The sequence below is a fragment of the Anser anser genome, assembly GCF_964211835.1.
Source record: "Anser anser genome assembly, chromosome: 4".
NCBI classification, from domain to species: domain Eukaryota; kingdom Metazoa; phylum Chordata; class Aves; order Anseriformes; family Anatidae; genus Anser; species Anser anser.
Window position 1 is genome coordinate 32078231 of NC_139724.1, and position 25188 is coordinate 32103418.

Genomic DNA, 25188 nt, shown 5'->3' on the forward strand with positions numbered 1-25188 from the left:
TAAGGTACACTGATTGTCCCTAACTGGATTGTAATTAATGAGCATCCAGAGAAGGCCATTCACTGTATAGTCCCAATATATATCAGTCAGTTCATTCACGCCTTCCTCCGAATTTGAGGCAAGCCCAAGTACAGAATGTTACACAGCTGCACTTTAAAGTTGTGATTCTTTATACAGAAATAAGCCCTGGTATTCATCTTCACTCAAGCAAACTGCTGTGAATGTACTGTGCCTGTTTTCAGTAGAGTTGAGAAGAGATGTAAGAATTCCTCTGTAGAACTGCTGCAGGATTTTCTTCATTTTAACTAATAGATATTAATTAGTTCAGTGTTTCAATATGATCATTGCATTTCCCAGTTGCACAGCTATTCTGTTCAGTCTCTCCAGGGCAGGGAGTAAGACATGGTTTCTGCTGTGGGGACACTGGAACTAGGTGTCAAGTTCTGTAGTCATCATACATTTATATCAGTTAGCTATGGTACAGCTCACTTAAGACGAGTTCTGTTTGCTTTGTTTGAATTATTTGTTTGAATACATGCTTTAGGATTTTCCTTTGCATGAAACACAGACAGTAATATTTTTAAAAATAATATAGCAGAGGTCAGTATCATAGCAGATGAAAACAGTGTTGTTGTTTTTTTTGTGATAATGAATAATGTACTTAGTATGGATTCAATTAGGTGAATTGACGAGGTAACCATGTAATTCCTATAATTCATGTAATTCATGTAATTAGGTGACATGGCAGAGTTTCTCCAACTGTATCGCTAAGTAAAATAAAATGCTATGGAAATGCATGTTTATAAGAAGAAATGATCAGTGGAAGGTTGCAAATGCAAGGCTAAAAATACAGGGAAATACAATGGAAGAGATGTTGTAAGAGTGGACAAAACTCATTGTGACAAAATTGTATACAAAAGGAGTGGAAAAGGATGAAATGAGGGTTTAAACTATGCTGAGCTAAATAAGAATACAAACTCTGAAGTCAAAACAGCTTTCAAAAGGCTTACATCAAATGCATTTTTAATATGTATAATGAAATGCTAGTATTAATACATATTATCTGTTTACCTCAGGAAAGATTAGTTTGCAGATGCTTTCAGTTAATGTGTGCAGGTACACTCTACTTCTGCTCGTTTTCCTCTGTGGAAGGTCTCCCTGAGCATCTTTTTCATGGACTTCTTTGCAGATGGGCAGAGCTGCTCTAGAGCTATTTTCTGTGCAGTCCTTCTCATGTTCATCAGTAATGTGAGTTTGAGTCAGTAAGGAGAAAGGACATTCCCCTGTGATCTTCAAGTCTTTCAGTTTTGTACAGAACATACTGTACAAAGTCTCTCTCTGGAGATTAAGAGTACTTGGCTTTGTGTTTAATAGATCTCTTTTGTTTACTAACAAGAGAAGAAGATGCCAGAATATTAGATGAGGCAACCACTGTGGAAGATTATTGGTAGTTAAAAATCATCACGGGAACAAATATGCGCCCCTACAAAACAAGAAAAATAAAAGCACACAACAAAACGTTATTTCATTTTCTCCTTTAAATTCTCATAATGTTCCATTTTTACCATTTAAAATAATGGCTTTTCTAGGGCCTTGCTCAGGAGAGCACTTAAGCTTTGCTCATGTGACATTTTAAGCATGTAATCTCTACTGATTTGAATGCTTCGGATAATGCTTCAAGTGGTGTGCGTGGTTAAGTGCTTGGCTGAACTGAGGCTCTGGTGATTAAGGCAGAGGAAATGATACAACTTGGGTCATAGTGATGGATGAGGCTCCTGAAAGAGTAAAGAGCTGAATTTTAATAAGAAAACCTTCTTAGTTCTTCACAAGCAGCTATTAAAACTACCTGATGTGGCACAACGGAACTGATTTGTAATGGACACTTAAATCTCAATTTAATTGATGCTCAAGGTATCCTTTTTGTAACAGAGAACTGCGTGAATAAAGTTGACACTTTCACTGCTGGAACTGAAGACCATCCAAGACCACGGATTAATGCCTCTTGTAAAAGCCACTGACTGGTGACAGCTGACATCATGGGAACTTGACCACATAACTGATGTAGTTACTTGGAAAACACCAAGGGATTTTATGCTTTTACAGGTGATGTCTTTCAAACATCACATTAAGAACAGAATTGAACATTTCATTTTAGTAATCGTTCCCTTTTTGTTACATATATTTCAGTAAGACTTAATCTGAAAAGGCTCTTCCCTAAAGGGCTACATTTTCTATTGACTGTATCTCATTGAATCAGATCCCCTCATCTTCATGTAATACTCTAACAAGGTAATCCTTGAGACCTTCCGGCAACTCTTGAAGCAGCTGAAGTGTTACATTTCTCTCTCTAGAGATGTAGTACAATAACGCTTTCTTTCAGAGGCACTGTGGCTTTAATCAGCCTATGCACCACATTGCTTTTTCCTCCCTCTGAGACACCCAAAGGGCTTTTAGGGTCACATAACAATTGCACCAGGGTTTAAAAATAACTAGTTCTCTGATCCAGGTTATCAACTGCTTCTTTTGAAACAGGGGTATGAATGGCACAGCAGGGGTATGCTGCAGAGCCAGCACAAGTGGCAGGGATAAGAGGAGAAACAGGCAGAAGCCACTTTGGCTGGACCTCCTGCTGGAATAGAGAGAGGAAAAAAAAAAAAAAAAAAGCATTGGCAGAAAAGGCCTTTTAAAGTATGCTTTAATACTGATGGTGTCAGGTCAGCTTCTAGGGGATATCTATCAAAATTATTAAACTATTAGTTTAAGAATCGGTAAACGCAATGCTAAGAACAAGAGGCTAAAGAATGTTTAAGTAAGATTCTGTATTTCTGATTTCAGTTTTTATACAGAAAATTATTTGTTTTTACTGCATGGGTATCAGTAATACTTTATTTTTTATTGCTGCATACTTTTGTGTAGCAGATGAGACACTGAAAAATTCTAAGCAAGAATCACACTGTCTGTATGCGTGTTTACGTGTTAGTTTTCTTTATAAGTATTTACATATATATGTAAATATTTTTCTTCAGGAGCCATTATATAACCTCATTGCTTTAGTAAAAAAGGAAAGCAGAAAAAAATGCATCTTTTTTGTACTTAATTGGACTGTGTACTGAATCTGTGTACTAAAACTGTTAAGAAAAATAGTAATGTAAGTATATATGTGAAGCATTGTCAAAGATAGATTTATGGCTGTGATGGATCTTACATACATACATGCTTTACTGAATTTGGGCCTTAAATGTCAAGATAAATCTTGAATTTACAAAATAACTACTAAAACTTTTCTTAAATCAAGTGTAGTAAAATTTTGGAAGAAAATTTCTGAAATATATTTTTTGTTGAAATATGTTTAAGTATAATGAAACACTAAAGCATCTCCCAGTTAATGCCATACTTCATTTATGTGTTGCTATTAAAAAAAGAGAAAGGTTCTCTGTCTGTGGAGAACGTGAGACTGAGTTAATGGTTAAATTAGATACCAACAAATCTTTAGCACGTTTGCACTAAACTAAGAACAAAGGTAGTGACTGACCTTCAGCAATGATCAGTAGTTTTCAGTTGTGTCCAACCCTTCCCCTCCCCCAGCTGGCAGAATTATTCCTTTGTTTCTAGAAGACAGTAATCTGGAATCACATTGGGGTTCACTTCCATTGTAGGATATTGTATTTTAATTAAGTTACATTCAATGCAGTACAAAAAATATCCGGGCAGGTAGAATCAGCTCAGTGAAGGAACTTATTGCCATTATTTTACACCTGGAAAACCTGGAGCGGCCAGAAGCTGCACAGTGGGAATCAGGTCCCACCCTGTCAGGTCAGAAGATGATCGCAGGCCAGAACTTACTCAAGGGCAAAGTGGGCACTGGCAAAAAAATCCCTGAGTTGGCAGAGCTGCTGGGCATGTGTCTGCTGTATCCACAGCTTCTTTCTGGGATGCAGTCTACCGTCCTTGGTGCTGCAGGACACCCACACTCTTAGCCTCCTCTTCCCCGGTGGGCGCTAGAATCTGTGCCCTTCCTCTGAACGTGAAGTTGTGCTCCTGCCAAGTGCTGTTTATATCAAAACTATCATGCATTTGCAAGAATGTAAAATGAGATCTGTGACGTTTCTAGTAATAACACTGTTGTACAAAAATAATATTTTTCATGTGCAGATCTTTAAATTCCAAATAATTATGACACAGTTCCTAAAGAATGCTTCTGCAGAAATACTTTGTAACTATCCTTATTTTCCTAGGAACAAGGGGGATGAACCTTTGATAGCATGTACCCCAGTTCAAACCAATATCAGCTTATTAGGCATAGCAAGTTTAAAGCAGTGATTACGTTAAGATTCTGTACCTGCAATGACAAGACCCCCTAAATCACATCTTTAAAGAAACAGAGTGGAAACCTAATTACATCACAACTTCAGAGGATTCAGGTACTGAAAATAAAAACCATACATATACTAAGTCTTTCTTAATTGAAACATCGAGTTTCCATTTGGTATCTTAAGTGTACCATGCACTTAATATAACTAAAATTCAGAAAAGGAAAGTCTGTTAAGTTCTAGGAAAACCTGCCTCACTCAAACAGTAATTGGACAGGGGGTTTAAGTGTCTGAAAGGAGAAGGGCAGTGAATCACCACTGTAGAGTTTACAGAAGGAATTCCAGCAGTATAATGAACTTTAAAAAACTATGAGAAAGATGAGATGGGGCACATATCACAGGTTAAATCAAACATTTGCAGATGTGTTTCAACAATAATGAACTCCAGCCTTTCCATTGTTGATAATATTTAAGGACACTTTCTGACCATAACAAAAAAAAAAAAAAAAAAAAGAAAAAAAAGAAAATTGAGGAAACATGGAAAAAGTTTCTGGTTTTGATTTCTCTCCAAACATGCTTTGTGAGAGCTTATCCCAGGGGAGCTGCAGTGTTTAGTGTGAATTCTCCATCTCTGCTGTATTAATTGCTGTCTTATTTACCTTTGGAAACAAACTGAAAATTAAAATTAAATAATCTGTGGTGAGATTAAACTACAAGCAATGAATTTATTTAATGTCTGACTGAATAGAACATGGCATTGTGCCACTCAGAAAAACTAAGATGACTTTACATAGTATAGTCATAGCAGTAGAATAATTTAACAGTTCTCAAAATGCTCTGTGCAAACATTTCATTGTATATTTACATCTGTACTTGTCTTACAGCCAAAATGCCTTCCTGTATGCTTGTTTGTACTAGTTGTTTTAGCAGAGGAAAATATTCAGAAGCATTTCCTTGACAATAGCATGAAATAAAGTGCAATGAATCAATCATACAGTAAAACTCCCTAATATTAACATAGCCATTTATAAGAATTAAGCAATGCCACTTGCTAACAGTAGCTAAAGTTGTTTTAAAATCTTAACTTGCAGACGTGGGTGAAAAATTAGAAGTAACATTACATACTTTTTTCTTCATGTAAGCTGAGTCCTTTGCTTAGAGTAGGGCAGAATCTGTTATGTGCTATTGTGTTACTTTTTTTAATCAGACATACTTTAGGTGAACTGCTACATGTTAAGCAACAATTAAAAAAAAAAACCAACTTCTAGTTTGCTTTGCATCAGTCAAAATATATTACTAACTGGATCTAACTTTCTGCAGCACAAGAGTGATTGCAGCGCTTGAAGGAGCTTAGTGTGGTCTGGAAGTTATTGCCTCAACAGAAATAGTTGTTAACTTCTATCTTGCCTTTATGTAAAATCTAGACTTGCAATTCCTACTGAGCTCTAATTCCTGTGGGATTCAGAAATCACTGCCTTTTACACCTTGCCAGTAGGACTCTGCACAAAGCAAGGCAGGATCTGTTACTTTATGCACAGGCAAAACACAGTCAGCTCCTAGCAAGACAGGTTAGTAGTACCCATTACCCTATCAGAAATACCTCATTGTGGATTCAGCTCTTGTCAGCAAACAAACTCAGGGGAAAAAAAACTAAATGCTGTCATTTAGTCTTACAAATCTGAAGCGCAATATATGCACTTTACTTTTTCTATCTAAAGTGGTGTGTAGCAGCGGAATCAAAGCCTTGGTGATTTGTCCATTTCCAAAGATTTTAAGGAGGCTTCTAAAATCCTCAGAGAAAATTGATCAAGTCTGCATCAAAATATAAGTTAATATTTTAAGAAGTCAAAGTAAGTATTCATTAATCTTGTTAAATCCTTTACAAGTAAATAAGCTAACTTACTCTGGCTGCTTCACTAAACTTGAACACATTCAGAGAGCACACACCTTCAAATCATTAATTTGTTTCGATATTGCTGCTTTAGGGAGCATAATATCTAAGTAACCAGAGGAGACAGGCAAATCTGTTTTCGAATTTCTGAGCAGTAGTAAGTCATACCAAACAGAAAACTGCCAGTTGATTACCTAGGTAGAGGACATCTTGGAAGAGGTTTATCCTCATAAAGAGGAGTGAGATGTTTTCCTGCATCTCCCCAGTAAGAGACTAACCCTTCCACTGAAATTTGAGGATGCCTCATTTACTCCTTTCCAGTAACTTGGTCCTTTAACAGGGTTTTGCTAACATTTGCTAACCTACCTGAGGACAACTGTGACATTACGCAAGAATAATTAAAAAAACGTATCATGCGTGCATATTAGGTGAAGTGCATAGCAGGGATAGGATTTCTAAATTTGCAGTAACAACACAATTAAAATGTCAATAAGAACAGGTTACATAAAGAATGTAACTGTAAAAAGAAAACTGCAAAACCAAGGCCTTGAGCTCTAGGGAACTCCAAATGTAGGTGATTATTCAGTCCTAAATCATTAACACCCTTGTTTAGATACTATTGCCCAGGCTTCACTTGGACTACAAAGTAGTAACCTTTTTATTCAGCAGAATTCTAGGCTTGTTCTAGGCACAGTTTGGCTACTTCAACAAAGGCAATAACTGATGACAAGATTGTTTTCCTCTGAGTAGATCAGGTGAGATGAGACATGGTATTTGAAACTGGACTCCACAATACTTTGCTGAATCTAGTAATTTCTTGGATACCAGTGATCTCAAATTCTGCTCTATCTGTAGCAAGAAAGATGCTTTGTCAGTCATTAATTTTTCTGCTTCTTCCCCTAAACATTCACTCTTCTTTCTGACAAGTCATCCCAATTCTGATCTATCTGTACCACAGACCACTTTAGAGAAGTGTTATTTTTCACTCCAAAGCACTGATTGCCTTTGTGTGCTATGCAAGCCTAGTTCCAGTAGCCTGATTGCCAGATTTAGCTCTCTTTGGGGCTATTTCTAAGAGACATATACTCACAACTCTTCTATAAATCATAGCATGCTTGATTTTGATAGGAAGGAGATACCACTGCACATACCAAACTATCTAGTGGAATCCCAGTGATTACTAAGCTATGTACAAAGTAGTAATGCAGTTATGATAAGATTAGACAAGTTATAGTCATCAACTTTTGGTTTAACAACCCAAACATTTTGCTAAATCCAAATTCAGTGTGGTAACTTATCACAGTCTCTGTCCTGTATAACTGTTTAGGACAAACTAAAAAAATCTATACCTTGTTTACAAGGAAGACTTTCTCCCCATATCATGTGGAATTTATTCACCTTTTTTCTTCATGGAATGTTTTAAGAAACAGAAAAATGCTATCAAGTGTTTTCTCTGTGCTACATGTCTTGCAGAGCGTGATCTGCTGCAAAACTAGACAGGTACCAAGCTAGGAGATGAATGAAGTAAGAATGTTGAATCATCCCTTTGTCCCCATTTTAATCAGCAGAAAATAACGTTCAGGAAATACAAAAGTAAACCTCAAAACTCTTAATGCATCTCACGTTAAGGTCATCATGAGACATACATTTATTCTAGTTTAAAATATTAACATTTGTAGGAGAACATCAAGCTCTGTACCTTGGCATAGAAACCAGTATTCCTGGAGACAGGCAAAACCCCTAGTTTTAAAGTATCACTGGATTTCTGATACTGATTTTGAGACTGACTCATTTCCCTCCAGTGGTTTGCAGCAAATCCCTGGATCCAAATATAGTCCTGGGAGAGGCCCAGACTCCAGATGTGAAAGTTATGTTGCAGCTACATCTCTGGTTTCAATTAAAGGCACAGGGGGAACCCTAATTACTGCCCCCATGTTTTGGCATGTAACTAAAGGAAGGACTGATTCCCAAATGTTGCTTATAAAATGTATATTTGTCATTTTAAGTATCACATGCACATTCATTCATAAATATTTTTCCTATGCTAGGACCAAATTACAGGGAGGCATGCTGAGAAGATAGCGTGGGAAAAATATTCTCTTCCTGTTAGTCAAAGCCTATCTGTGAAAACACTCCACAGCAAGCCCAGCAGGCAGTCTCTGTGCACCTGATTCTCAGCTCCCCCATCACGCTCTCAGGCAGAAACAGCAGTTCCTGGTTGTGGCATGTCCTCTCAACCTCACTGCTGGTCTGAGGCATGGGTAGTACCACCAGCTAAGTGGCTTGGAGTGGAGATACTATACTACCCATGGAAACCACCGCCGCCTTACTCTGGGGGAACTCCTAACTTTGCTCATGTTAGTCACGCGTTAGTTCTGAGGCAGAGCTAGATATAATTCACAAACAGTACAACCTGTTGTGTGTATCCGCAACAGATTATTTAATTTTTCTGAGTACTCCCAATATTGGACTGACATAATTGATTACACCAGAAGTATGCAAAGAGGGAAGCAAATGAAACAGAAGTGCTGCAGTGAGGACAAGCAATACCAAAAATATCTGAATTTCCAAAAATTGTTCTCACACTTCTAAAGGAGTATATTTTAAATATGGCATTTCCCTTTAATCTTCACTTGCAGTCCATGAAAGCACAAAATTTTAATGAGTGTCATAAGAAAGCAAATAATCAAATTTGTGTCTTCAGAACTCTTTCTGTCACTTCAAGAATTAAAGCTTGTCCTGCAGACATACAGTGTTCATGGCAATTAGGAGGAGTTAAATTAAATGCAAAGATCAAAGTCTTGCCCATAGTCAGTGGAATGTAAATTAGAATTTACAAAAGGTGAAGCACCGTGGCTCTAGAACATGAAGTAGTTGGCAATTGTTGTGGCTACAAATTCTTTTGAAACACATACTTAGAGATGAATCTCTCAAACTCACCAATACATATAGATTTACTCATTTTAGTAGACCTGTAACTTTGAGTGTCTCCAAACTCTGTTTTTTTTGTTTAGCTCATAGATTGGAAAGACTTTTTAGGAGCAAAGAAAATAAATAAAAAGGAAACAATTGTAATCTTCTGCAATAAAAATGAAATCTAATAAATTTGGGTGTTTTTCACTGAAATCTTTAGCTAGTATTCATGATTTATCCAGGACTGCTACATCTTCCATAATAAATGAAACAAACTTATTAGAAGTGCCAAATTTCTAATGCATGAAGTTACTTCTCCTTTGAGAACCATGGTCTGTATTAACTGTAAAGCATCTCTAGAGATGACAAAATAATTCTACTGCTTCTTCAGAGATACTTATCTTGCCAAGACTTTACATGATTGTATTCATCCAATTGAAGTTGAAGATGCATAACTGTTTACACAACTGGCACATATAACACCATTATTGTTACTCTTTTCCCAAAGATACTGGAATTGTCATAGAGGAATATAAAACACTGACTATTGTGTCTTATGACAGTGCAAACATTCCCTATGTGTTCACGGTTTTAAATTAAATTTTAGAGATTTTGGAGTATGTAAGATTTCTCTCTACTCTACAGATCTTGGAGAATTGTTTGAAAATTAGATCTGTGGAAAGCAAAGTGCTTCATCAGTAGATTTCAAGCACAGAGTTTTTAAACTTAATATTTGCCACCTGCAACTTGTGCTTACAACATCTGCAAGATCATTTTCACACTGAAAATCACTGACAAATGCCTTTCATACTTATTCATAGTTAAGCACTCATGCCAGCTCGCACTGAAGTCAATAACAACTTCTGTATATAGTAGGAATAGGATTAGACCCTACCAGTTCTGCCACTATTGTCACAGAAATACTGATTTGCATGTAGATGTGTGGATGTGATAGTAAATGCAGAACTGATCTCATTTAAGATTCTGGAAAAGTTAAATACTATACCTGGGAAGCTAACAGTGGAAACTTCTAATTAGTGAAGATGTTTTTTTCTGCAGCAGCAAAGTCATGGCCTTGTAATTTTTCAGATAGGAAACCAAAAAAATAAAATAAAATATAGCTCTTCAAGTGAAGAACTGTATTCAACCACGTTTTTTCACAGCCATCATGCAACTACTGACACTGCTTTAGCTAGAGCCCGAGGCAAAGAAAGCAGCTCTGAAGAAGAGGAAAAATCAGCCACTTCCCTAATTGTTCTCTTTCATGGTACCTGCAGGGCTGGACCAGAAGGCACCTTCCTTTTCAGTTAAATGGTTACAGATGTTTTCTGCTACAAAATGCGATTAAAATATTTTAAATAGCTGATTTGGCCATGCACACTGCAGATGAGTACCTTCATTTTTTATTTCACTGATTGGTCTGTCACTTTTCAGACAATGTGCTATTTTTAGAAAAGATTTGAGTGCACAAAGGCAGTGAATCTTACCTTTGTAAAGCACAGTTCCAAAGGATATCAGCACATCTTGTGAGACTGAATCCTCTAGGAATACATTACAATACCAATTTCACTGTTGAGTTGCTTAGTTGGTTTCTAATACTCCTTTGGAAAATGCAGCAGATACACATTTAAAGCAGGGAAAGATAGATAAGTGAATATATAAATATGTGATAAACGTGAATTTATATTTTATATAAAATGGCTTCTTTTTTCATTAAAATAATAAAACAAAGTAAAAGTGAGATGTTTTGTGAAATATTGGGCTTCCACACATGGTACGTTAATTTCTAAATGTTCAGTAGCTCTAAAGAACAGAGAAAAGATCTCTCCTTATATCCAAAGTGCTGTCAAATGAGAGAAACCTCAGTCAGTGTTGCTCTCCCAGTTATAACAGATGCATTTAGAAACATTTAGCATGTCCCAAACCATGCAATATACCAATTCAAGTACATTAGCCATTGAAATTCAGCTTCTTGTAGCAATATCAAATTTGAGTATTTAATCCCACAAAAATACAAATAGTATCTACCTTCCAGCATTTTTGAAATAGCACAGAAAAATATGCTTGGCTTAAAATGTTCCACTGAAATTGACTGGTATCTGTGGCAAGACTCTGTCCTGAGCAAGTATGTTTCCCCGAACCAGACCTGGAGAAATACAGAGAAAAGGGTGCTGCCAAGGGAAACAAAGCAGATTAAGAGATTTGTAGGAATGGAAATCCAAGAAAGGGTTAACAAAGAATACAGTGGAGAATCTCTGGTCAGGATGTACCAATCACTGGCTTTTAAATTCGTATACAAATTCAACATTTAATTTTGGAAATAAATTAAACGTATTTTAACCATAAGGATTCTCATGCTACTTTTCCCACAAACTCTCATGACTTTCTGGGCAAGGTTCTTAGGTCTTTCTCCCATTTGGAAAATGCAGATAATTTTTCTATAAATCAAGGGAGATGATTTCACCAGAGGACATAGATTTTTCATAGGCAAGAATCACATGAAGAACTCTTACCAAACAATATGTTTGTTATCCAAACAAAACAGCTTCTGTGATGCAGAACCTGAGCATTGTGCACAGTATGAACCATAGCGTAAGTTTCCTAGAGTTATTCTATGAAGAGCACCTACAACAGACCATGGTTCCTGATCTCACAACCTGTTTAACTGCATTATCTGCAATATTAACTTCACTGCATACTTACTGAAGTCTGAAAGATCAAAGCTCTGCTCCATTTCTCAGATAGCATAGTCTTTTTCATTTATCATAACATTATTTTACAATATCTGCCATTCTTTATTATGTGAAGGAGAAAAAGGAGAGAAGGGAGATAAAAACAGGAAAAGGAACAAGGAAGAAAAAAACTCAAGAAAGTAGAGAAGGGAGCCTATAGAAGGACATGAGGATTAAAAATCTGTAAGAAAGAAGGAAAACATAGGCGACAGAACAGAACAATTTGCAAAGGCATAGACTGTTCTCTTACTGATATATTGCTTTTTCTGCACTACAAATTCACTGAAGTACACTGGGTATTTATGCAAATCATTTGTCTGTAGTCTTCAGTAAAGCCATTAGAAAATGTTGAAATGATAATATCAATGAACTTTTCCGCAATATTTTAGATTTTAGGGGATGTTGTTGTTGTTACAGTTTGTGTTTCAACCAACTTTGTTGGTTGTATATTATTCTCAGATGCAGAATCATATACAGAAGGATACAAGTTTATCACCCTGATTTGGCTCCAAAGATTGAAGTTCTACTTTCAGTGTTTTGTCTCACTATCGTCTAATGGGAGGCAGGGAGTGACATACCTTGTTTTCCTGCACTGCTTAATGTGGTAACCTGGTGTTAAAAAGAAGGAAGAATTTTCTAGACTTGACATTTCATATGTTATTTTCTAGTATTTTGTTTTAAATGGCATTGGTTTGTGAGTTAAAGGCAAGTTACACATTTTAGCTGATTTAAGATTTCATAGTTTTACATTTTATTTTGTAAAGGTATTTATTTCACTTTTCTTTTGTATGTCTATAAGGAATCTTTCTTTTCTCCATCAGGCCTTCTGAGACACCATTTAGTGCTGCACACACATCTGAGACACCAAGACAGAAATACTACTTACCTGGCTTCCTTAAAGGCTGAGACCTCCAACCTAGTGAGGCAGCATGAGACTGCGCTACTGTTAGCAATTACCAATAATTGCAAGCCACACCTTCCTCCCACTGTGGCACCACAGAAGGTAGGAAACTGTAACTTCACCCAGTTCATAGTTTAAAGTATGGTAATTTATGCTTCGGTGCTGGGAGTCTTTGGGTTTCAGTCCTCAGGCAAAATAAACAAGGAACAGAGTCTTGCTTTAGAGGCTAATGCTCCAAATGAGAGCGTCAGGTAAAGAGAAGTAGCACCACATAGGAATGTGGAAATGACAACTGACCAACAGATACAATGTGCCAGTCATTCTTGAAGGCCTTAATCTGAACCCTGAAGTAGCAGGCAAGGACTATAGAGGACCTGGGCTGCATTGCCTTTACTGAGGTAACAGGGTCATCTCAGATTTATTTAATTATGAACCAATACTAATATCAAGTGTAATTGTTAAACACCTTTGTCTCAGCACTTCAGCTTCTGCAATGATAGATAAACTACATAGATATTGTAAGAAACACTTGAAGTCCCACATCAAAAGTCTTTCGAGTACTATTTCTCACTAAAATGTTAAAGAACACCCACTCAGTATTTACTATTTTCTAAACCTTTAAAATAGGCACGCCACCCCCAAACACCTGCTTTTTCATTATATTAAGGAACCACATTAATTTCAAAAATCTTACCACAGGGGAGATTGGAATAATAAGCACATCTCTATACAAAGATCTGCTTAAGTGGTTCAGCAAGCTGTCACAGACTCTCCTAAGTTTTTATACAAGGTCAGGTGTAAGCTGAAGTTCAAGGCAAAAACAATTTTAAAATAAACTTTTATGAGGGTTATGCAGGGGCCAGATAATAGGATGTCTCCAACTTGCAATGTTGCATACTGGTACTCTGAATAGTAGCTCTAAGACAGCAGAGAAAACAATTCAGTTGTTTCAGACGTGTAAGGACAGGGAGAGGGGACAGTGAACTGTGGGATAAAAACATAAAAATAAACCAAAAATCAAATTCTAGCCCTAGCAAGTCCATATGTACTCAGATTAGTACTTCAAATAGATTTTGAATTATTATTATATTGAAAATAAATGCTCCTGTGACTGGAAGGTTAAATTTATTGTTAACTGAGTTCTTGATAACTGAAATCCCATAACAAGTAATAATTTCCACCTAGGTGTTTGTCTATATGTACAGAAAGATGATGCTACACAGGAAGTTCCCTATTTTTCTAGGGATATGATATTTCACAATGAAAAGAGAGACCATGTGTATAGTTCGGGCAAAGGGAGGGAATGATAGGCATGAGTTTCTAGAGGACATAACCAGAGACCTAAGGTTAAGGATGAAGAGAGGTAGTACACCTTTTGTGAAGAATTCATGAAGAATTTCCTGCCAAGATCAACTATCTTGGTATTTTGGAGCACCTGGAAACACCATGAATCTTGCAGAGTTTGTGCTCTCAGCAGGTAAAAAATGGGGAGGAAAGAAAGTTTTCTCCACTGTATATATATAGTCTTCCTTTCCATGAAGTCAGAAACTTTTGGTATTTCTCTTTACAACTTAGGTGATGCTGAAAATTCAAAATATATGTTTTAAATATTTGTGCCAGGTAGTTTCCAATGAGACAAACACACTAACTTTCCAAGTATCCAGTGGCAATAAAGGATTGAAGTTCTTGCAACATATTTATGTTGTAAACCTTTGCTCTGAGCTTTCAACTCTGTTTGTAACTAGCATCTAAATACTGTACTGCCCGTTATATTTCAAACTGACAAAAGAAGCACATTGCTAACTAATGTAGCTTCTTTGCTAAAAGCTAGATTACCAAATCTAAGTTAGGAATAAATATCTGAATTAATTTATTAATATTTGACTAAAGATTATGAGTGTTTTCCATGTTTGTAGAGTGACAGTAGGGAGACAAACCAGCGAGCATAAAAATTCCTGTATATTTATTCCACTGTTAGATAGACCGGCCATTTAGAACACAGTACATTGCAGCAACTGCAATAAAGTCTAACTGTATTTTTTTTAATATATCAAGCCCTTTTGCTGCTTTTCTGGCAGTACTGTTCTCATTTTAGTTTATCTCATTTTTTCCCTATTTCAATTTTTGCTAATGAAAATGTTCCCAAAGCATGGGCAAAGATGGATGTTCTTTTCTAGCTTTTGCTACATGTAGATCATAATCCTGTATTCCTTCAGTACTCCTCCCTTTTCACCAATTCAAATCCTACTTGAAAAGATACTTCTACCTTTTAATTCCTCTTTATCGTTTAAATATATTTTTGCTTAAAACTTATTGTGTAGAACTGGAAATCATTTTCAAAGAGAAACTGGAAGATATTATTAAATCATATTTCATATACTATATTAATCAACAGATAAAACAGTTTTTACTCTTGCTTCCTAGTGCCAGACTCTACTCTTCTATGAGAATAATATTTTTTCTGTCACGATGCCCACCATTATCTCAAGCATGGTATACTTGCATATTTTAAACTCTAAGCTGTGACTCCATTGGTTCTAAAATTTACCATTGATATGGTCAACAACCTTTTCCCACATATACTTGACTATCATGCCGCATCTCTTGCGGATCTGGAGCACATGACATACAGAGTAAGTGCAGAGCTGATCTAAGCTAATGCTAATTTTCAGATCAGCTGTAGATTTTCAGTGTCAAACTATATACATAGTCTCTGCCTCATGAGCCTATTAAAACGTTTTGAAAGCCATACCTAACCCATGACTCAAAGATGCATCTACTCTATAGTATTTCATTTCCACCACACAACCAAACATTGTTTTGTCTGGGAAAGGAACTACTGCATTACATTTCAGCAATCAAGTAGAATACCATTCAGTTAGTGAGACTGATGCTTGATCAACATATGAAAATTTTTATGGAGCCTTTGCTTACACTGAAATACCGTTATTTAACCTTCTGTCTGATGAGTTTATCTTTGGGCAGGTTTCTCAACTGAGAAATTATGCCAATGTCATCTTGTGTCCTGCTGGAGTTGCTGTTTTTTCTCTATCACTGTTGCTAGGTGTATTATTTGTTTATTTTAACTTCCCAGAAGGCCCAAATTAAGATCAGGACCATATACAGATATATAGTAAAAGATGATATTTGACTTGAAGGGGTTGCCCTCTGAATAGCTAAGACAGAAAAACTGGATATGAAAGGAAGTGTTACTATGCCTCTTTTAGAAGTGGGAAATGAGGCATGCTGCAGATCACAAAAGAAAGACTGCAGCTGAACTAAGAAGTAAATCCAGATCTCTTGAACAGAGTTGCACAAGTTTTTTGGGATAGAAGATCATTAGATCTGAGTGATTTGCAAAAATCATTGGTAAGATTTGACCTTACTTCTATTTGCATACAGATTTTAGAATAAATATGGGAAAGAAACACTTGCACATTCCTACAAGTGAAATTCAAATAGTTTTTGCAGATAGATTCATAGAAGCATGCAGGTGCTATATATAAAAGCAGAACAAGGAATGTATCCTCATCGTATAACTTTGTGCCTAACACACACCAGGGTTAACTTCATTTTCTCATTTCAGAAGGCCTTGCAATTGCTTATAAGAAAGGCATTTCCTCTTGGCTGGTTTTATTAATATCATGCAACACATTTGGGAAGCTTTAACTTCAACTGCATCAAAATAAGCATTTAATTCAATCTACAATTAATTGTAATTATTCCTGTCTTGATTTCCTGGACATTTTGAGGGGAAAATTTGGTACCATATTCACCAAAAGCCTTGTTAAGTTTCTTAAGCCCCAAGACTATCCTTCTCTTCATACCATTCTTCCCTTGTGAATGTCTAAAATCCTACCTTTAAACATGCTTTGTGGATTAATGGTTATTTGCACCACAATCTGAACAGGTTTTCAGTTCCCTGAATATTTTTTCCTCAACAAGAGGCCAATGGTTTCGTACTCTCAGCTTACTAGTGCAAATGGGTAACTATGAAGACAATTTAGGCAAAAATAAAAAAAAAGGGGGGGAATTAAAAGTTAGATTGATGCATGCTTTCTCCGAAGACATGGAAATTTTGCCATTTTTAGCAGTGCTATTTAAAACAGCAACTGTAATAAGTATTTTAGGCTCCAGAGTGCCTGCAGTCAAGACTACGGAGCCACACAGCTATTAGTATAAGCAGATACCCCTCCCTATCAACAAGAAAGCAACTGAGTGTATTGTCTTCTGTCTTCAAATCATACAAGTAATTACCAGGAAATGCAAAAACCCAATTTTTCCAAGCAACAAACTGGAAATCTTGCTGAGGTGTTCTGCAATTGCCTTTTACTAATGCTCTTTCGTGTGTGAAGGGTTTCTGCATTTGCCGAAGAGGGAAATCAGCTCTCCCTGAACAGCTTTTGTCAGTTTCCATCTGTATCAAGCGCCAAGTGAAATGCAAGGTTAAAATGAAATTAAACACGTTTACTTTGGTGAGCATTAGAAAGGCAGTTGCCACTGTACAACATATTCCCATTTAATATACCATAGAAAAAAACGTTCTTGGGATCTCAAAAACTACCATGCTGTTGTTGATTAAAAGTGGAAAGTTTAGCAGCAACCCCTGTATGCGTCATTGCAGAAACCATGTTTTATCGCATCCTCTGGAATCTGTGACATTCTAGAATTATGCTGCACTAAGACTACCAGGAGGATTCCCACAAAATACAGTTTCTGAAAAGAATGTTTTATTTTCATTCTGAATACCTTAGAACGGGGCTAAGGAAGAGATTTAATTCATTAATACACGTTTGTTTCAATTTCCATTTGTGGAAAAAATTAAATGATTTGAGCACATTGCCTTATAGCAAGAAAATTTTACTCACACTGAAACAGCTGGATGACTTGCATGGGATATTCCCTGTAACTGTAATACAAATAGCTGTCTAAGGGCTAGATTCCACAATGCTTGATAAAATCTTTGGAACTGTCTCCAGCCTCTTCCATGATGATGAGCACACCCTGCTTTCTAGATTACAATCCACACAATTAAAGCTCTCTTCCTGAGCCACTGCATGGCTGACCTATTTTCTATATGGACTTAGCTGAAACAATCAATGGGCATAGCCATGCGTAAAGTGCAAGTCATAGGCAAACAGTCCCTAAAGAGAGTTTCAGAGAGCTCTGGGCACCATAGGCCCATGCTGGGGTGCAATTCTTCAGGCATTTTTCGCCTTGTCTTATGGCAGAGGAAAAAGTCTCTTTGGCACTCAAGCAGGGACAGTATTTGTAGCATTTGCTACACATTCAGGCAGAAACACACAAGCGCAAGATACAGTCATAGGGGGTCTCATGAAAAAAGTGCCCTCTCAGAAATAATAGATAAGGTCACTACTTGCTTATTATCTAGGCTCAGTGAGTTGCCTGTGGGAAATCACCCTACTGGTGCTGGCTTGCATCAGGCGCTGGCTTGTTTGAATACTACTAGCAGGGCACCATTCTCTTGAAAGAGCTACTTCTAGAATGAATATGCAAGGAGAAAAATCAATTCACAGCTTAGCTCTAAGTAACACAACTGAACTAATTTAGTTAGAGCAGTGAAATTAAGAATCATGAAATCAAAAATAATGGTAATACTGCCAGGTTCAAGAAGCAGGGAAGGTGCCTAACAGACTCTGAACTATGGAAGGGGACATTTCAATAAAATAAGAATGTTAGTTAGAATACTCTGCAGTTAGATGTGAAAGCTGTAATCTTAGCAGAAGCATTAATTCCACCTAACAAAACTATCATATCATATCATAAGAAATATGAATGAAAAATAAATGCAAGTGAATGTCACAAAACACTGTTCTCTGGTAGGGTGAGATTATTCTAAAGGTCAAAGGTCTGTCTGTGGAAGCCCTAAACCTCAAATCTACTTGGGGTCTGCCACAATGAACAGGACTTGATGAAATCTCTCCATAGTGAAGCAAAACTAATCCCTATAGAATATCTGTGCTCTGATTTAATGTCATGAAGCAGCATAACAACTGACAGCAGTGGAACTTGCCCTCCTTAACAAACTAAACTAAACTAAACTAAAATAGTAGACATCAGATTGATCTAAACTCCACATCTACAAAAACAAAGGATACAGTATGAGACATAGGGCATAAATGAGGAGTTAAAATAACTAGGATACACTAGCACCGATCTAAGAGTGGCATCACCTGAGTAAGACAACCTAAAAACTGGAAGAACATGTTACCAAATGAGTGGCAATCTATACTTGTGTTACAAGTAAAAGGCTTCATTAGGTATATTAACGTGGTCTTTTCATTTCGTTTATAGTAATCAATAAGCAAAACCCTAATAATAATAAAAAACCCTGTTGTCCTTAGCAAATTTTCCTGTCTTTATTACAAAATAAAAAAAAAAAATCAGTGGTTTTACCCCTAACTGAAAGCCCTAGCCTTAGCTCATTGATGCATGCACGTAAGTACTATTGGAATTTTAAATTCAAATATATATTAGTACCCTGTCCTGAACAGTGTTGCTTTCTTGAACAAAGGCTTATACTTGAATACTGATTTTAAAATATCGTACCTATCCAATGAGAGACTTGATTCTCTACCACTGGTACCACTGGTCATAGAAGACCACGACCTCTAAATAAATGCAATGAATTGCAATAAACACATAAAGATCTTAAAAAATGAAATTGTACAGAATGCACAAGGAACTCCAGCAAAGAAAGTCTAATTAAAGTCCTGAATAGCTTAATTTCCATTTGCTAATACAACAGGCAAGGTCAAATATAACAATCTCTAGATATCATTAAATAAATAAATCCTTAAAACATATCCTGTCATTTCCAATAGCTATTTTAAAACACTCTTTAAAACCTACATAGAAGTTTTCTTCAATAAATAAGCTTTTATAAAAAATGCAAACCTGATGCTTGTCTACAGAGTAGAAAGAAAATATGACTAAATACCTTCCAATACATATTTCCTTTCTGAAAACTTAGAATTTTGTATCTGTTTCTCTGGATTACAGAGGAGCTTGATATTGTTTTTTAAAAAAAATATTTAATTTACAACATCTCTTGGTGTAACAACTCATTTCAGTTAAAAGGAAAATAGCTGTATTTGGTACAAAATCTACCTTGAGTGCTTGGATTGCTTGCTTTGCTTCTCATCATTATTTTAAAATTTCAAACATAGCATTCATCTTCATAATGGCTGTGATATTTTACCTTTTAGTACATGGCATAGCCAGGTTTTGACTATTACCGATATTTTGAGTATTATATTTTATTATAAACTCTTATTTATGTTTTGATTTCACTATGGGATCTGTTTTGAAACAGACTGTCATATAATGGTTAAAGACATTTTTAAATAAACATCAATCAGAATAAGATAAATATATAACATTTTAGTACTTATTTCTATGGACACAATACAAATACTAACCTTGACTTCTCATTTTTAAAGTTTTTTTGCATCAAAACCTCAATTGAATAATCTATCTGAATAGTCAGACAGCAACTGAACCAGTGGGAGAAAGGATGGTGAGCGATTTTATTGATTACATCCAAAAAAAAAAAAAGGATAAAAACCACTGTAGAACTACATTCCTTTGTTTCTCCTGCAATGTTTGCCTCATGATCTTGCACTGTCATGACTCATAGTAGCTGTAGGCTACATAATTCCACAAAACAAACAAAAACAAGAGATCTCAAGATGTGATTTCCTTTCTCCTTCCTTACTTTTCCTGGATGCTTTGGGTCAGCATGATATCAGCAATTGCTTTTCTCTTCTGAGAACGTGGAGTGTAAAGTCACTGTTACAGTATTCCTCATGCTTCCTTAAAATCATCTAGTTCATTTAAGGGTCTTGCTGTTGGCAAACTAAAGAGAAAAGTCATAAGAGCTATGAATGTATGGCCATACGTAGTTCTCCAAAGCAATGCAATCCAAGCAAGAAACTTCCCTACAATGAAGAGAACATCCCATGCATTTCTAACACATTTGCACATATTCTCTGGTTGCTTCAATCACCTGTTCTCTGATTAATTACACAAAATAGTCTGTTACTGGAATCTCTTTCTAGCATGGACTGTCATCACCTTTTGTTCTTAACGCTAGAAAAGCAATAGACCTATTTATGTGATTTAAAGTGCATGTTTCCTTGCTCCTACTTTCTGTAATTTGGAAACAAATCATCTTAGCATAACTACAAGAAAAGGGAGTGGCTCTACTGGGATTTTTGCTTTAGGAAAAGCTATACAATTAGGCCATTTCCAAACAAGTAAAACACTTTATTCTACTAACAAAGACAGTTGAACATTTGCACTTGTTTTGTTACAATTCACATTTATGAGAAACTGCTCATTACATTTTTTCTGTTACTAGAGTCTGACTAGAGACTTCACCATGAAAAAAAGTGAATAAAAATTTATTTTCCCCTACTAGTATCTCAACTATCAAAAGTCTTACTGTTTCTTTTTAGACCATCTCATATGCAGCATATTGTAAACTGCAGCCCAGTGAAACTGGATGGGCTCAATACAGCATTATAAACCACTTCATTGCACTGCAGTACTCATTTTACCAATGCTACATCTTTGCTTAGGACTTTTTCCTTTTCCTCTTAATTCATCCTTCATGCATAAATAAGCCATTTCACTACACACACAGAGTAAGCGACCAGCTCTAAAAATACAGCCATTTTAGGAGTAGCATTGGATCAAGCTTGATAGAGTACATAAGATGTATAAAAGTGCTCCTTTACATTAGAAACAAAAACTTTTCAAGTGTCTCAAATGTTTATACACAGAGATGATTTTATAAAGGAACTCCACTAGGCCTAGGCTAATAATGTTCCCTGGATTTGAGCCACAGACACAGCTAGCTCTAGCCATGCAGACAAGGAATTACGAGCCTACAGTTTTGAGAAGGAAAGAAGAAAAAAAGAAAAGAAAAAGAGAAAAAAATCTGAAAAAAGAGTTAAGCTGTGAAAATCGACTGCAAAAATGAATTGCCAATCATAAGGAATGCAATGCCAGAAAATGAAATAAATGCAAAAGTGAAGTTATTGTTAGAGCATTAAGCATGTGATTAAGTATGAGGCTTGTGGCTAATTCATGAAGTGCAGCGACATGAATTACTCTGAGAACAAGATAAGAAACCTTGCCTAATTGTAAGGCAACGAAAGTAGCCTGAATGGTTTCAAGTAGCTCGACGGGCACTATCAGCTGGCAAATTCTTGGAGAGCCTCACCACGCACAAAGGCCGCCCGAGTGCCCCTGGCGGCTCCAGCCCCCGGCAAGCCCCCCGCCCCGCACCGCCCCGCACCGCCACCCGAGCCGCCAGCACCGCAGCGCCGCGGGGCCGGGGGTGCTGAGCGGGTGCTGAGCGGGTGCTGAGCGGGGGCACCCCGCGCCCCCTGGCTCCCGGCGCTCAGCCCCCGCTGCCCCAGCTCCCCGCTGCTCGCCCCGTCCCAGCGCTGTCCAGGGTCCCCGCGGGCACTCACCGCTCCCTCACTCACCATGCCGCGGGGCCGCTGCCGCTCCCCGGCGCCGCCAAGGTGTATTTGGGGAGCGGGCGCGGCGCGGCGGCGGGGCCGCCCGGGCGGGCGGGCGGAGGCCGGGCGGGAGGGGCCTCCCCGCAGACCCAATCAGGGCCCGCACGGGCGGCCCCGAGCCCCGGGCCCCGAGCCGCGGCGGGGGACCGGGGAGGGGGTGCGCGGCCCCCGCCGCCCCGAGCCGCCCGGGCGCAGGAGCACGGCTTGCTCCGGGCCGCGGCTCCCGGCTGCCGGTCCCGCGTGGGCAGCGACCAGGCTGTTGGTGCCTTTCCCAGACCAGAATCTTTCTGAACGCTCCCCAGCGTGGCACTCGGGTGCTACCGTGTTTGTTCCCTTTGCACTTTTGCCACCACAGCCTTCATTTACTTGGTGCTGGGGATACCCTACATCGTTATGCGTTCCATGATACATACGTTTTTACTGTAGCTATCTGACTACTACAGCCAGTAGCTCAGCAATGACGGAAGGGAAACAATACCTTTCCAAACAAAAATAAGCACAGGAAAGAAGAAGAATTCAAACGATTTCACAACATTGGAGTGCCAAGTTAATCTCGAGATACACTTCAAATTCAGAAAATACTTTTTATAGAGCTACCCAAATCATTAAGACCGTTTTTGAACAATCTTAATTCTTGAATATCATCAACGAAACAGAATGACGTCTCTACAATTTTTAAATCTTCGTAAATGGAGTATTTTCTCTGTGAAAACACCGGATTGCTTTTGGAAGCCCTAGGTCAGAAATAGTTATTTTGCTGGACTTGGGCAATTAACACTGACAGACCTCACAGTAGGATTAGTTGCCCTGTGAAGTCACATGGAAGCAAACAGAAGATTTCACCAAGAAATACAGCTGTTGTGTGCTCAAGGATGAGTTTGTGGGAGCACCATACACCGTATAGTGTTCGCATACATGATATGAAAAGAAAGGGTATAATGTCTTGTAACTTAACAAGCTAGTACTGAAGACAGAGTTGAAACCAACCAAAAGAAAACCAGCATATCTGAGTGGTTTTGAACAGATCAACTTTACACGAGAGAGATATCAAATCGCAGAGTGTGAGTGATTTGTGATTTGTTGCCTTCTTGACTATCAGAACTGAAAAATGTTTTCATAAATGTCTGCTTCACACCATTCCTCCCTCCCTGCTGTGTTGACAGAAGACAAACCTGACAGCTAGAGTAAAGCAACTGATGAATTCCTCCAACCACCAGTCACTCAGCTGAAAATAATCTGCCAAAGCCCATTTTGTTGCCATTTCTGCAGTTATTGATGGGCAATGTGAAGCTTAATTGAGTGCTAAATAGACTGGGACATACTGTACCTGATAAAATTACTGAATTAATAAATAGTGCATTGATAGAGTCTCTTGCCTCCAGAAACAAAGACTAGTCTCACAGCAAGGTGTGGTCTTGCCAATGTTTGCCCTCATTTACAAACTACCCTCACTCTTCCTGTTCAGTCTCATTTTTCTGACCTCGGGGAACCAGCTTTTTCTGTAAGCCCTGATATGATTGATTCTGTTGTAAGGATTCTCTACCAAAAAGGAGCAAGAGCTTCTGTTGCACAGAGAATGCCTATTCCAGCATGTGCAACAAAAATTTAGAGCTGATGATCACTACAGTGTGAACCTGTTGTGCCCAGAGTAACAGACTAATGCTAGGGGACAAGGGTGGATTTGGGCATTGGTTCCAAATAACTGGATCGTCAGCACTCAGAGGTCTCCCAGAGCTCTCGAAAAGAGGCTACTCATCCCTGTCACATCATTCGCTATATGTGCACTAGTAATGATTTGCAAACTTGCACTAAAAGACAAAGAGAAGGCTTATGAGTAAGACCTTTGCAGTGAGGATTTGGAAGAAGAAAATGATATTTCAAATTACATTAATTGAAATATTCATATACGGCAGTATTCTTTTTTCTTTAACCATTGAAAATTAGTTCTTCAAGCAAAATTAGATTAGATAAATTTATTTCATAAGATCTCAAAAAAAAAAAGCTTCCATCAAGAAACGTTTATGTTATACTTTAAAATGGCTGCATTTTCTTCAGTTTCTTTAAATTAAAGGTCTGTTTTCAACCAATAAAATGTCAAGATTTGCTGTAATGATGCTAAGACGTATGTAAAATCAAATATAAGGGAATCATAATTCAGAGCATAATTAGCACTCCTAAACTGCCATTTACTGGCATCTGCTGTATTTAAATCAAGTTCTCAAAATCATATGTCTTCGAAGAAGTGCCTCTCAAATTTATCATCTCCCCCATGGCAACTGCAATTTCTGACACTGATTGAGTGCACATACAGAAAGCTGCAGCCCAGAGCTGGATGCTGAGCAACTGATGGCTCAGCCTTGATGGCTTCAGGCAGCAGCCCTGTGGGACTGGAGATACTGGCAGATTACAGAACTGCAGAAAGGCTTGGGTCGGAAGGCACCTCTGGAGTGGATCCAGTGCTCCAGATGTGTTTCACCAGTGCTGAGTAGAGAGGAAGCATCACCTCCCCCCAGCTGATGGCAGTGCTCTTCCTAATGCAGCCCATACAAAGTTTATTGCAGCCCAAATTATATTTCAGATGTCCATTTCAGTCAGTGGTCCATTATTTATCCAAAAATTTTATTAATGTGGATACACTACTAAGAACACTTTGGTTTTCAGCTTTTGAATCCAAATTGGTTGATCAGGTTCTTCATGGGCTCCCTGGCTCAGTTCACCTCTACTTTCTAAATTACTGAACTTGAGAGTGATATGGCTATACTCTGTGTCTTTTTTCAAGGCATGGGCAAACTTAATTGTTCCTAAACTATAGCGTTTACCATTGTAACTTTTTCCCCCCCCCAAAGTGTTTCTAGTTTGCAACTGCAATTTATGCTCCACCCCCCAC

The 25188-nt window shown here is 37.7% G+C and overlaps 1 protein-coding gene across 6 annotated transcripts in view; it reads right to left on the minus strand.

Annotated features, from left to right (window-relative positions):
• GUCY1A1 (guanylate cyclase 1 soluble subunit alpha 1) overlaps window positions 1-22421 on the minus strand; it is a 37294-nt gene extending 14873 nt beyond the window's left edge. Inside the window, exons 1-3 of one of the 6 annotated variants that reach the window (XM_083833192.1) lie at window positions 22266-22367; window positions 20486-20626; window positions 1072-1483 (exon numbers count right to left, since the gene is read on the minus strand). In XM_083833192.1, coding sequence (XP_083689318.1) covers window positions 1072-1320 — 249 coding nt within the window. In that variant the 5' untranslated portion in view covers window positions 1321-1483; window positions 20486-20626; window positions 22266-22367. Of the gene's footprint in view, window positions 1-1071; window positions 1484-3532; window positions 3609-12732; window positions 20119-20189; window positions 20464-20485; window positions 20627-22265 lie in introns of those variants that run through there. The other 5 variants (XM_083833191.1, XM_083833190.1, XM_083833193.1 and 2 more) reach the window with 5 other exon arrangements.
• Window positions 22422-25188: the final 2767 nt, after the last annotated feature.